The sequence below is a fragment of the Aedes aegypti genome, chromosome 2 (genome assembly GCF_002204515.2).
Source record: "Aedes aegypti strain LVP_AGWG chromosome 2, AaegL5.0 Primary Assembly, whole genome shotgun sequence".
In the NCBI taxonomy this organism is placed as follows: domain Eukaryota; kingdom Metazoa; phylum Arthropoda; class Insecta; order Diptera; family Culicidae; genus Aedes; species Aedes aegypti.
Genome location: NC_035108.1, coordinates 406,585,939 through 406,599,571, shown reverse-complemented (window position 1 = coordinate 406,599,571; position 13,633 = coordinate 406,585,939). Strand labels below are relative to the sequence as shown.

The 13,633-nt window shown below is 36.9% G+C and overlaps 1 protein-coding gene across 16 annotated transcripts in view; it reads left to right on the top strand.

Moving 5' to 3' along the window:
* LOC5573818 (sodium-driven chloride bicarbonate exchanger) overlaps positions 1-12,956 on the top strand; it is a 215,542-nt gene extending 202,586 nt beyond the window's left edge. For all 16 annotated transcript variants that reach the window (XM_021847292.1, XM_021847291.1, XM_021847301.1 and 13 more), the window contains 2 exons: positions 10,778-10,907; positions 12,395-12,956. In XM_021847292.1, coding sequence (XP_021702984.1) covers positions 10,778-10,907; positions 12,395-12,508 — 244 coding nt within the window. In that variant the 3' untranslated portion in view covers positions 12,509-12,956. The remainder of the gene's footprint in view (positions 1-10,777; positions 10,908-12,394) is intronic.
* The last annotated feature ends 677 nt before the right edge of the window (positions 12,957-13,633 follow it).

Genomic DNA, 13,633 nt, shown 5'->3' with positions numbered 1-13,633 from the left:
TGATTTGCGTGCGGCTCAGGTGAACCCAAACTTTTGCACGATTTGCATCATACTGAGGGGTGAACCCAAACTTTTGCACGATGACTTGACCGACTGTTTCATTGATTTTGAATACTTTACAGATTTTTTCGCCAAAATTTCGTGAGGTCTCTTCAAAGAATATAAGACTACGGTTCTAATGACACTTTGGTTTAAAATTTTGGTCGACCTAATGCTGAGGAAATTAGATATGATTTTTAAGTGTGTTTTTTGAAAAATGTAACTACTTTAAGTTAATATTTAGTATACAAAATTAAAAAAATGTTTTTGTAAAAATACATACGAAGTAAGAATAACTCTTTGCCTTTCGAATGCGGCTTAAAGAGTTTCAATTGGACGTGTAATCACAGAGATATGGACAGAACACTTTTGTATGTTTTTGAGGGGGTGAACCCAAACTTTTGCACGGGACTGTAATCATACTCACTCACAAAATAATGTTATTCCATCGGGTAGCCGTTCGAATCTTTTAATTTTGAATGTATCTCTGTAAAATCCTTTGCCGATATCGTAGCAGGTAATTTGAACTCCTTCCCTTTACATACTATGAGTACCCGTTCTAATTGTTTCAAATCAAATGAAAAAAAACCCTGCCGCCACAGGTAACTTTTACTTCGCCTCTAAGTCTACCGAAATTTCTAACGGAAAATCATTAGCTAATGTACCCACTTCAAGTGATATGCCTCCCTCTGATTTTATTTTTCTAACTGAACAATTGAATCAAATGATTGGTTGGTGTAAAATTTACTAATCAAATTTTTATTGAATTACGTATTCCTAATGGATCCAATAAATAATAATTTAAATATTTTAAAGCTGGACGAGCTGTTTAATATTCTTACAGCTAATAACGTGTATATAGCAGTTATTACTGAAACATATTTAAAACCTGGATCTAAACTTAAAAAAGATCCTAACTTTTTTGTTTATCGTAATAATCGACTTGATGGGGCATGTGGGGGAGTTGCAATCATCATTCATAGGCGTATAAAACATCAACTGTTTCCGTCATTTGAAACTAAAGTTTTTGAAACTTTAAATGTTTCAGTTGAAACACATCTTGGTAAATATACTTTCATAGCTGCCTATTTGCCTTTTCAATGCTCTGGACAGCAAGTTAATTTGCTCCAAACTGACTTGCGAAAATTGACTCGCAATAAGTCAAAAAAATTTTGTCATTGGTCACTTTAATGCCAAACATCGGTCATGGAATAATTCTCAAAGTAATTCCAACGGCAGAATTTTATTTGATGAGTGCTCTTCAGGATATTTCTCAATTCAATGCGCTAATAGCCCTACATGTTTTTCCTCTTCAACAAACCCATCTACAATTGATTTGGTCTTAACTGACTCTAGTCAACTTTGCAGACAACTTATTACTCATGCTGATTTTGATTCTGATCATGTCCCTGTTACGTTTCAAATATTCCATGAAGCGATTATCAATCCTATCAGCTCCACTTTCAATTATTTTCGAGCCGACTGGAATATATAAGTTAAGCGCGGATCTTCGCCATCACACTTGACTGGCAAAACATGCGCTTCCACGGAACCAGCGCCGACATGCACCCAGACACCGAAGTCAGCAACATTCTTCAAGAATGAAACCGGAGACAACGGACGACCGATGTAACCGACCAGAGTGAACAACGTGACCGGAGGCCCATCGTCAGTAGGTGCAAGGTTAACAGTTTTAGGGAAGAAGGCAGGCCAGCTAGGGTTTTAAGATTGAATAAACCGGCAGTCCGTTCGTGGCAGTCTGTTCGTGTAGTTCTAAGTTGTGTAGTGATATTAATTTTTTTAAAAAGACTTCCCTGATGTGGTAACTTTTAACTGGCGCAGTCGTGCGGATTTTTGAAGAAATTTTGTGTCGGTACGTTACCATTCGCGAGTGAATATCGTGTAATTAGTGCACAAAAATCTTCGGAAATCCTGAACCTATTTCTCTCCACTTATCTCTTCGCACTCACCAATAGTGTTTTCCGTCATCGCGACATCGACGAGAGCAAATCGCCGATCTGTGGAAGCACAGGTAAGTGACTTTTTGAATTTTTATCTATCCTATTATTTCTAACATTTACAAAAAACCTTCCGAAAACTAATCAAGTGTGAAAGTGATCGAGTGACAGCAAATAGAGTGATAGTGATCTAGTGTTAGTGATTGAAAATGCCTGAAACAAGGAAACAAAGGGCAAATTTTAACAGCATCCCAGAGGAGTCACCGTTCCTCGATGAGAATGAGAATATACAGACCAACAGAGAGCAACAGATAGTCAACCTCCAACAGGAGATGGCTAGACTGGCACAGCAACTCGAGTTAATGGGAGTTAATGCCGATAGCAATAGCCCACGAGCAAACACCCCAGCAGCTGAAGTGGCAGTAGAGGAAGTCGTGAAAAGCCTCCAGACACCAGCCATTATCAGAGACCTGATTCCCTTCGATGGCAATCCCATCAAATTGAATCAATTTCTAAAAGCAGTAGACAGAGTAATGCCTGTCCTAAAACAGGTCGAGCAGACACCTACGTTCAATCTATGGATGCAATCCATACGATCAAAAATTGTAGGCGATGCCGATACTATTCTAGAATTATATGGTACTAATATCGATTGGGACGAGATTAAAAGCAATTTGATATCCCATTACAGCGACAAACGGGACGAGGTTTCTCTCACGAGAGATCTTTTTAAGTTGACGCAAACAACTACTGTGCAACAATTTTACGAAAACGTTTCACACATAATATCCTTACTTATTAATCAACTAATGATCAATGAAAGTGACGCTAGCGTTAAGCTGGCAAAGCAAAGATTCTATCAAGAGATGGGACTAAAAGTCTTCGTAGCTGGATTGAAAAACCCCATTGGACCAATTATCAGGGCACAAGCCCCTCGCACACTCAAAGAAGCATTAAGGCTCTGTATCGAAGAGAGCAATTATAGTAACTTACAACATTTATCAAAACCAGTTTCACCTAGCATACAGAACACAGGTGCCATTCCCAAACCATATTCACTTCAAGCAAGGCAGTACTACCCACAGCCTATACAGCAAAACTCTCAATTTAATTTTCCTCCTCCTTCAAATAATAGATTTCCTTACCAGCAAAAAGTGAATACTTCTCCATTTTCGAAACCACCCCTACCGCAGCAACAGCAGCGATCATTTAATAATCTACCACCACAACAGCAACGACCGTTTAACAATCCACCGCCGCAACAGCAGCGACCGGTTAACAATTTCAGTAGACCAGGCTCTGCTTATTACAGACGCCCACAATTAGGTCAAATTCCAAACTTTCACCTAGAACAAGAATCAGCATGTCAAATGCCCGAGATAAACGAATATTATTATTACGACGAGACGAGTCATAACGAATACGACCCGTCACATAATGAAATTAGATATAACCATCAACAAAATGATGCAGAGTATGATGCACAGCTATTTCAAATGCAACACCAGCAGCCTGCCATTCAGTCAGAGACGCAGGATGATTTAAATTTTCATGCGGTCGACGAATCAAACCCGACGACGTGAAAAATAATAACTTCATCCCATATATTACGTTTAATACTTCCAAAGGAGAATTAAAATTACTAATCGATTCAGGCAGTAATAGAAACTATCTAGCGACGAAACACGTCAATTTTGAAAAATGTAGGATTACTCAACCTACCACAGTGAGAAACGTCAGTGGATCTCACGTGATTGATAGATTTGTCGAATTCAACCCTTTCCCGAATATACCAAACACTTCTAAACAAATTTTTCTCATTTTCGATTTCCACCCGTTCTTTGATGGCCTCATAGGTTATGAAACATTAAAGAACTTGAAAGCCGATATTATTACGTCCTCGAATAAGCTCAGATTCCCTTCAGGTGAGGTACCCATGAAGCGTAAATATCCTGACGTCAAATCAGTATATTTAAATGCTCACGAGACCAAACCAGTGGATCTAACCACCAAGTCAGTTGGAGATTTCTTTTTGGATAGAGATCTCACAATTGATCCAAATTGCTTTATTCATTCAGGGTTGTATAGAGCAGAGAATGGATACGTAAAAATCTTTTTAACCAATCGTTCTTCCGAACTTTGCAGAATAACTTTAACTGCAGATGTTCTGGAAATGGAAGTCAACAATTTTGAATGCAGTACCCCTGACGTACCACATAATATTAATCCTGTAGAAAGAAACGCTTTATTCGATCAGCTTAGGACTGACCACCTAAATGCTGACGAAAAGCATAAACTTTTAAAGATTATATCACGACATAGTGGTGTATTCTTCATGAAAGGGGAGCGCCTTTCATTTACGAATGCGATTAAACATTCGATAAAAACGAAAGATGAATCACCCATTCACACGAAATCTTATCGCTATCCCTTCTGCCATAGAGAAGAGGTAAAGCGTCAGATTGCTGATCTTTTAGATCAAGGTATTATTAGAGCCTCTAATAGTCCTTGGACTTCACCCGTGTGGATCGTTCCAAAAAAGTTGGATGCCACAGGAACTCGAAAATGGCGATTAGTAATTGACTATCGCAAGTTGAATGAGAAGACGATAGACGATCGTTATCCCATTCCTAACATCACGGACATACTCGATAAATTGGGTCGATGTATGTATTTCACGACTCTCGATCTCGCATCTGGTTTCCACCAGGTGGAAGTCGAAGAGAAAGATATCCCTAAGACAGCATTTAGTGTCGAAAATGGGCACTATGAATTTTTGAGGATGCCCTTCGGACTGAAAAACGCGCCCTCAACCTTTCAGCGTGTAATGGATAACGTCTTGAGGGAACACATTGGTGTCATCTGTCTTGTGTACATGGATGATATCATTGTTTTCTCAACGAGCCTAACGGAACACCTTGACAATCTGGCAAAAATATTCAAGACATTGGAAAAACACAATCTGAAGGTACAATTGGACAAGAGCGAATTCCTCAAAAAGGAAGTTGCCTTTTTGGGCCATATTGTAACCTCAGAAGGCGTCAAACCAAATCCGGATAAGATCCAGATTATTAGAGAGTGGCCGTTACCTTCGAACGAGAAAGAACTGCGTGGTTTCCTAGGAATCTTAGGATACTATCGCAAATTTATAAGAGATTTTGCGAAAATCGCAAAACCTCTCACGAACGCTCTAAGAAAAGGAGAAGAAATTACACACTCGAAAGAATTCGTTGACGCTTTCGAAAGGTGTAAAGGTATTTTATCTAGTAGTAACATACTTCAATACCCCGACTTTTCTAAGCCGTTTATACTCACCACTGATGCTTCAAACTTTGCAGTGGGTGCAGTATTATCTCAAGGTCAGATAGGAAGTGATAAGCCGATAGCTTTCGCTTCCCGTACACTAAACAAGTCAGAAGAAAAATACTCAGCGATAGAGAAAGAACTATTGGCTGTAGTATGGGCTTGTAAATATTTCCGCCCCTATTTGTATGGCAGGAAATTTATTCTTTACACAGACCATAAGCCTTTGACTTATGGACTAAACTTAAAGGACACCAATAACAGGCTTGTTCATTGGCGTCTTTCACTTAGTGAGTTTGATTACGAAATTCGCTACCGTCCTGGTAAGCAGAATGCAGTTGCGGACAGCTTGTCCAGAATTCGTAACGAACATTATAACGAACTCAATGTTAATGAAAATGACTCTTCCGACGATGATGACGCAGAATCTTTAAATACCATACATTCTGCTGGTACTGATAATTCTGATCTTATTAAAAGTACAGAAAAATCTGTTAATGAATTTTGCAACCAGATTGTTCTAAAAATCGGTCCAGATTCAACAGATAATTATGAAGAAATTTTCCCTAAAATATTTAGAAGAACAATTACCAGAATGGTCTTTGGAGTACCAATAATTTTCAAAATTTTTAAGGATTACATGGATTTAAAAAGGACGAATTGCATATACTGTCCTGAAAGTGTAATGCACGTTGTTCAAACAACGTATAAAAATCATTTCAGTAGAGCAAAAGCTTTCAAAATATTTACCTCCGAGAAACTACTGATTGATCTCAGAAGTATTGAAGAACAGAATCTCATTTTGGAACAAACCCATGATAGATCTCACCGAGGTATATGGGAGAACCATCAGGAAATTCTTAGACGTTTTTATTTCCCAAGAATGAAGTTCAAAGTACGAGAGTACATCAAACTTTGTGAAACCTGTCATAAAAACAAATATGACAGACACCCTTACAAGGTTGCACTGGGTTCTACCCCGCGTCCCGAGAGACCACTGGACATAGTGCACATCGACATTTATATTGCAGAAAAAACATGCTTTCTTTCTGCAATAGATAAATTTTCACGATACGGATCTCTAATCCATATCAAATCCAGAAATATTTTGGACTTGAGAGAAGGTCTAACGAAATATTTTAAAATTTTCGGAACACCTCGTAAAATTGTCTGCGACAATGAACCATCACTAAGATCCATTGAGATACGTGGACTTCTCCATGATCTTGGTGTAGAAGTATTTTTTATTCCACCTAACCACAGCGAAAGTAATGGATTAGTGGAAAGATTTCATTCAACCATTAATGAAATCTTCAGGTGTATCAAGCCGGCATTCGAAAGTTTGACCACAAAGGAAATTTTGAATATTGCTTGTACCCAGTACAACAATACCATACACTCTAGTATCAAACTTAAGCCAAGAGAAGCTTTTTATGGGCTAAAGGACGACCAAGAAAGGCCTCTCCAAATAGAAAAAATCGTGGAATCCAGAAACAAACTTTACGATGAAATTATGCTAGCGCATGACAAATCGAACAAGCGTGCTTTAGACTACCACAACATAAATAGAGAACCGCCATCAGATTTGAACCCAGATCAAGTAGCTTATAATAAAATCCAAGGCATTAAGAAGAAAACAAAGCCTATGTATTCTCCAGTCACTGTCGTTGACAATAAAGGCAGAGTCTTTATTGACGACAATGGTCGAGAAATACATAAGGACAATGTAAAACGAGTTTAATTAACATTTTTTTTATAATTTCAGAATGGATAAGGATTTAAGAAATAGATTTCTATTTAGCTTGTGCGTTGCACAAATAAACAATCTTTACGAGTCTCTTCGTAAAAGCACAACGGAATATTCAACGGAAGCAGAATCAGCATGGCTCTCATTAGCCGACCACCTCATGGCAATGGCCTGCGGGGCAGCAGTGGAAAGTGGCATCGACAGGGAGTCAACCGACCCCTTGGTTACCCTCATGGATAATCTGCGCTTGTGTCTCAAGCAAAAAACGCGCAGTCACGTAAATTTTCAAAAAAAAAAAAAGGACCCTTTCATTAGAGGGGATATAAAAACAAACAAACAAAAACTACAAAAAAAAAATAAATAAAATAATCTAATAATAATATTTTTAATATCTTTACAGAATCACTGAAAACACGAAACAACATGACGCCATTTCCATTACCCATAGCCATCCTCACGTTTTTCATCATCAAACCCTCACTTTCATCAATACAAATTCACGACATAACGAACAACGCAGGAGCGTTGCTTCTTCAAAAAGGGGAGGGAAGAATTATAGATGGGCACGATAGGCTTCTCCATGTCATTGATTTTGCTCAGTTCGAAATTTCACTGTCGATTATAGAACGTTTAGTAAGAGATATGCCTCAAAATTCAAGCCAATTTAATGAAATAATTAAAGCAAAACTTTCAGAAATAAGATCAATTTATAACACATTAAACATTCCAAGAGTTAGGAGTAAAAGAGCCATAGAACTATTAGGAAGTGCAGTAAAATTCATTACAGGAAATTTGGATGCAGAGGATCTTAAAATTATAAATTCAAACCTCGAAGAGTTAAAGAAAAACGGAAACACCTATGTAAAACAAAATAATCGACAGATAAAAATCAATTCAAAATTCGAAAACAGGTTAGATTTAATTAACAAACAAATCAGAGATCAAGAAAATTTAATTAGGAAAATTTATAATCAAGAAAACTCAAACTTTTCAGAAAACAAACAAATCTTGTTAACCTTACAATTAGATTCATTTTTGGAAAAACTTAAATCGATCGAATACGCCATCATGCTAGCTAAAGTTAACATTGTAAATCCTCTCATCTTAACAGCTAAGGAGAAATTTGCTATAATTCAGGAGATTACAGGTCAGGGACTAGAAATCAATAACCTAGACGACGCCAACAGCTACCTGACGACAACAGTTATACACAAGAGGTCGTCAGTCATCATCTGCGTAAACATCCCGAGACTACTCCCAGTCTCATTCAGAAGAATCACCATGGAACCCCTACCCAGGCTCAACAAAACAGTCAAACTGGTCCACCGAGATGTATTCAAAAGTCAACATAGGATCCTCGCAATAACCTCGCCATGCCAAGAGAGCGACAAAGTTACAATTTGCGAAAGGAGACAGCTCGTAGAGATAGGAGACCAACTTTGTGAAGCACCACTTCTTAGAGGAGAATTCGGACATTGTCCAATGTTGGAGAAGACACCGATAACAGAGACCAAACTAATAGCCCCAGGAACATTATTGGTGATAACCGTTCACCAAGACGTAAACATCAATAGCACCTGCGGGATCGATACACGGTCGTTATCTGGAATTCACCTAATAATATTTCACAACTGTTCACTATCCGTGAACAATCAACTTTTCGAAAATTACGAACTTTGGTTCGATCATCCCATCATACACCCAATACTACCAAACAACATTGGAGTATCTAGTATTGAGAGAAACATAAATTTGACAGAACTGGAAAACCTACATTTCCAAAACAGGGAACGTCTAGAGTTGGTTGACTTCAAACACAATGTTGGATTTGCATCACTCAGCAGCAGTGTCATCATCATAATCGCTTTGTTAGCTTTCGTAATCCTCAAGTATCGGATCATATCGAGGACAAGCAATTGCTCGGGACGAGCAATACTTAAAGGGGAGCAGTTAAGCGCGGATCTTCGCCATCACACTTGACTGGCAAAACATGCGCTTCCACGGAACCAGCGCCGACATGCACCCAGACACCGAAGTCAGCAACATTCTTCAAGAATGAAACCGGAGACAACGGACGACCGATGGAACCGACCAGAGTGAACAACGTGACCGGAGGCCCATCGTCAGTAGGTGCAAGGTTAACAGTTTTAGGGAAGAAGGCAGGCCAGCTAGGGTTTTAAGATTGAATAAACCGGCAGTCCGTTCGTGGCAGTCTGTTCGTGTAGTTCTAAGTTGTGTAGTGATATTAATTTTTTTAAAAAGACTTCCCTGATGTGGTAACTTTTAACTTATATATGAAACATATATTGACTCTAATCTTGATGTTAACATTTCTTTGCAAAATCATTCAAAGGGATTTTTTCCTCTTTCTATTTTTTTTGTTTAATAAATAAAATGGTTTTACACAATTTAAATACGAAAAATAAATGGCAGGATTTGCAAAGAAATCAAGAAATGTTTTTCACAAATAAGAAAACAAAATTTTGAAAATAATTTTTTTTTTAATTGGAACATGGCTCTAAGCCCTTTTGGAAATTATCTAAAATTTTGAAAAAAAAAACTTAGAAGCCAACACCGGCATTGAAAGAGGAAAAGAAATTATTACTAACTAATTGCGAAAAAGCTCAAAAACTTTCTATGCAGTTTGAAAGCGCGACTAATTTTAATTTAGGACTCACTAGTCCATTTAAAATCAAGTTACTCAGGACTTTGAAAGCATTCTAAATCAAGAGAACGTTTTTGAAATTTCCTGACAGACTGATTTGCATGAAGTAAGAAATATTATTAAAAAAATAAATAATATGAAAGCTCCTGTCGATGATGGAATTTTCTACATCCTCATCAAGAAACTTCCAGAAAGTAGCTTATCATTCTTAGTTAATATATTTTACAAATATTTTTCAGCATATTTTCCTGACAAATGGAAAAATGCCAAAGTTGTACCAACCAGACAAAAATCCTGCAAGCTTCTAGCTATCGTCCAATCAGTTTGCTTTCTTCAAACAACATAACAAATATGTAAAATGTTTCTATCTCATTATTAATAGAAAATCAAAACTTTGTCTTAAGAACAAGCTTTTGATATTCAAACAAATTTTCAGGCCAGCTATGTTGTATGCTGTACCAATATGGACTAGCTGTTGTAATACCAGAAAGGAAGCTCTGCAGAGAATTCAAAATAAAATTTTGATAATGATTCTGAAGCTTCCTCCCTGATATAGTGCCAATGCTGCATAGAATATCCAATGTTGACACATTGGAACAAATGTCAAATGAAATAATTAATAATTTCAGGCAAAAATCGTTACAGTCTTCTATTGCCACGATTAATGTGTTATATATTTAAGTTAGGTTAAGTAATTTGGAAGCGTTTTTTTTTCTCTTATAAGCAGATGAAATCACCTCACCTGTAAAAAGTCGTAACTGCTATGGAAAATGAAATGTAATATGTTGTTAACAAAATGATAATAAAATCTTAAATTTGTTTTACCAAATTAGGATGATAGTGTTGTCTAACACAGAACACCTAGATTTAAGAAATGATACTAATAAAGAAATTAAAAAAAAAACATTTTGCAACTTGTTGCATAAATAATTATTAACGTACATAACGTTGGAAGTTTAATGTTTCTTATTAGTATAATCATCTTAATTCTGATTTTTTCTAACTCTCTGTATTAAAGGCTCCTTATTAGAAATACTAAATTTAACATTAACGTTTTCTTTCCAGACTCTCCGAAAGCAAATCGAAGAAATCGAATGAAATCGACAAAAGACTGTCCACCATGCGGGAAGAGGAGGAAACAAACTCGGACGATGCCAACCATCACCGTCAATTAAACCACCAGAAACGAACGCAGGTTTAGAGCAATTCAATTATGCGTACTCCTTCCATACAAAGTCGAAACCGACTCAAGTGAAACCATCCCATAAAACTTAAAACACGCTACAGTTCGTCATCCTGTATTTTTTTTTGTCTACCAAACTCCAACAAATCATAGCGCGTGCCCAATACTCATAGGTTTTAAGTGTCCAGTGTGTGTACAGTTCGATAAACGTGTGATATTTTAAACCCCAGATTTATGTAAGACTCTTGATTCACACCCATTGTTCTAGCCATACGTTATTGACTCGTTGATGTTTCGTTCCAATTCGATAGTTGCTTGAATAGTGGCTGAAGTGTAACAGTACAGAAAAAAGCCTTTAGAAAGTTTTGCATCAAAACATAATAAAGTAGTCTCAAGGCAATGTTATAGACAAATGCGTGTTATTTAATGTTGCATTAATGAATGATTAACCTGCACGCAAATTATTGAAGCGCAATAACGTTTTAAATCATGACATTATTAGTTTGTTATCAACCATTTCGTATCTAAGCTTCATACAATTATCGCTCACGTAGGGTTCATTAGGCTATGAAAAAAATTTCGTTATGGTATTTTTTCGAACATTGTTGTAAATAATGTCTCATCAATCATGTCAGAAAGCAAAAGAACAATCGTAATTGTAATGGCTTACAGAACTAGAAGATTGATGATATTTTTAAAAATGCTTATAATATCCAAATTCCAAACTATCGTCGAAATGACGAATAAATATTGATAAATTTGCCGTTATAATTACTTAGCACGTTGTAATTGATTATGTTCAAGTTTGTTGCCATTCATAAGGACTGTATCAAAAATATTTAGCGACATTCTAGATGCTTTTTCTCTTTGCCAATGCATTTGATTGTAGCGCAATTTCTGGCCAACCACAAAACCAAGATAAAAAGCTTTCAGGTTATGTTAAAAGTAATGTCGCTGGCTACACATATGAGCTCAAAGCTTTCGCTATTTTGACCTATTAAACATGTGGTAAATCTTTTAAATGACTTTAAATATTACGACAAATGATGGAAAAATACCATCGTGGAATTCTTCCAATGAAAGCATAACTGTCCCGTACGTTATGCTTTTATAAGCAGTATATACATAACACTGAGTACAATAAAAACGTGGGTAAAATTGACTCAACCTTTCAGGGACAGTTAATGAAGTTGCTAATTATTTTTCAATACAGTCCTCGAGAACTATCTTTCAGAACCTGCATAAATCATAGCTATAATCCATTTAGTTCATTGTCATAGAATAATACTAAAATAAAGGCACAAATTTTCATACAATAGCAAAATACCATCAAACAGAATAGAAGATAAACTCTAATCCGATGTTCAACATAAGCCTAACTATAACTAGAACCACACCAACTGGTTTACCTGACGCAAACTTACTTTCTATCCCCCACCACGTGCACGTCGTTATTGATGGTGACGTCATCTCAATACCACCGCGTTCCCCAAAACCAGAAACTGAAACACGAATTCTGGATGAACTCGTCGCGGGGTGGCAACAAAACTGCCGGAACGAAGCACAACGACACCGGATACGGAGAACGAGACGCTTCCGAGACGCAAGTTTGAGAGACGATCTAGGACAGGTCGTCCGCCGTCATCGTTGAAAGTTGTTAGATTTATAGAGCCAAACATGTGGCACGAGTTGTGATTCGACTGAAGAAGACAGCACAACTGCTCAAATATGTATCTGGGAGAATCTGGAACCGGAAATAAATCATGGATAGGTGAAGGGCCAACCGTAAGATCAGGTGCTACCAGCAGTACCTCTAGGTCAATGTAGTTGCATCGCAATTGCCATACATATTATCAGTATAGAATAGTATGGCTGAAATAAGCTCTTTTACCCAATTAGACCACAATTTTATAAATGAAAATGAGATAAGTAATAGAAGTATTCGAACGCGTGTCTCAATTATTAGAAAGCATTCTCGGTTGAAATACAGACCTCAACCGTTTAAACCGAATACGATGACGTTCAGTGAATAAGACTTAACCAATTGTGAAACTTGAACCTGACAACTATTGATATAATAAACGATTGTAAAACGTAATTCGACTTCATTTTCATATGAGAAAAGATATCACTTCAGACATTATAGGATTTTTTAAATATTTTTTTATATATTAGTTTTACCAAACAACCATGATAGTGTTGCCTATTACAGAACACCCTGATATGAGAAATGAATGCATTGTTTGAAATTATGCTAATCAGTAGGACAATTTTACTGGGATAGAGTCTGCTTCTCAGCTTGAGCTTATGAGCATTTCCACAGTTATTAACTAAGAGCTTTCTCTGTCAATTGACCATTTTTTCATATGTATATTGAGAGGCAAGCACGAAGATACTCCACGCCCTGGGAAATCGAGAAAATTTCCTTTAGATTCTCGACCGATAGAATTGGAACCCACGATCCTCAGCTTGGTCTTGCTGCGCATATACCGTTACAGCTATCTGGCCTATGTACTGGCTGATGTACTGTAATCCTGTTCAATCAAATGTTTGTTTGTCAAAATGGTTAAATCTACCTGAATTCTAAAAATGGATTTTTTTATATGAAAAACCTGTATGTACACTAGACTGAAGTTTTTTGCTCCCCTATGCTAGAACGGAGTCTATTATTTGGAAAAGATTTGGTTGTGCATACAGTTTATATGAAAATTACTATGGAATAGGCAAAGCTTTAGTAT